At 39.6% G+C, this 676-nt stretch overlaps 1 protein-coding gene across 1 annotated transcript; it reads left to right on the top strand.

Annotated features, from left to right (window-relative positions):
• Positions 1–305: 305 nt before the first annotated feature.
• Positions 306–459, top strand: SARC_18000 (hypothetical protein; the record flags this gene model as incomplete). Its single annotated transcript, XM_014287918.1, has 1 exon — positions 306–459. A coding segment is annotated over one exon (154 nt), but the record flags the coding sequence as incomplete, so codon positions are not given.
• Between the last annotated feature and the right edge of the window lie 217 nt (positions 460–676).

Here is a 676-nt window from a genome sequence, read left to right as displayed (position 1 = left end):
ATAGGCTTTCTCGAGTCGAGGGTTTTGAATACTCGCATCTCTAGGAATCAAATAAAAAAGTTGGGCAAGGGGAACGTGGTAAAAGGAGGACAATATGTATATGTGTGTTATGTATTGGGATCTGTATCCGTCTACTACACCCACATATAACATCACAGCACCTGTGTACTCCTGTAGAACTGTTTTAAATACACTATTGTTTTGCTCTTGTTAAATCTGATGGTGAATTGTCCTACACCTATGACAACGGAAACACAAACGTAAGATTGTAAGCCCATTCATTAGTAGATACTTCACTCATACAGCATGGCTGCAGCAAATGAGACGGCTAAACGTAAGAACAGTTCAGACGATACAGGAAATGGGCTGAAGAAGACAAGAGCTACGTCGCCACTTCGGAAAGACAGTAAGTGGGGTAAAGATAATAATAAGTTTATGGCTGTCTGCATGTGTGCGTAGTAAGAAACGTATACGTGTCTATTCGAATTCCGTCTGAATACCAGTCAATAAAAATATGTTTGTACACAAACACATATACACACAAATGCTCTATCTCTCACACACATACACACCCACACACATGCTCTCTCTCACACACACATACACACACACATGCGTGTACACCCACACAATAACATATGCACACATACACATCCATATATATATATATACATGA

Source organism: Sphaeroforma arctica, assembly GCF_001186125.1.
Source record: "Sphaeroforma arctica JP610 unplaced genomic scaffold supercont1.13159, whole genome shotgun sequence".
Taxonomy (NCBI): Eukaryota; class Ichthyosporea; order Ichthyophonida; genus Sphaeroforma; species Sphaeroforma arctica.
Note: the sequence above shows the minus strand (reverse complement) of the source record. Positions and strands in the feature narration are given on the sequence as shown.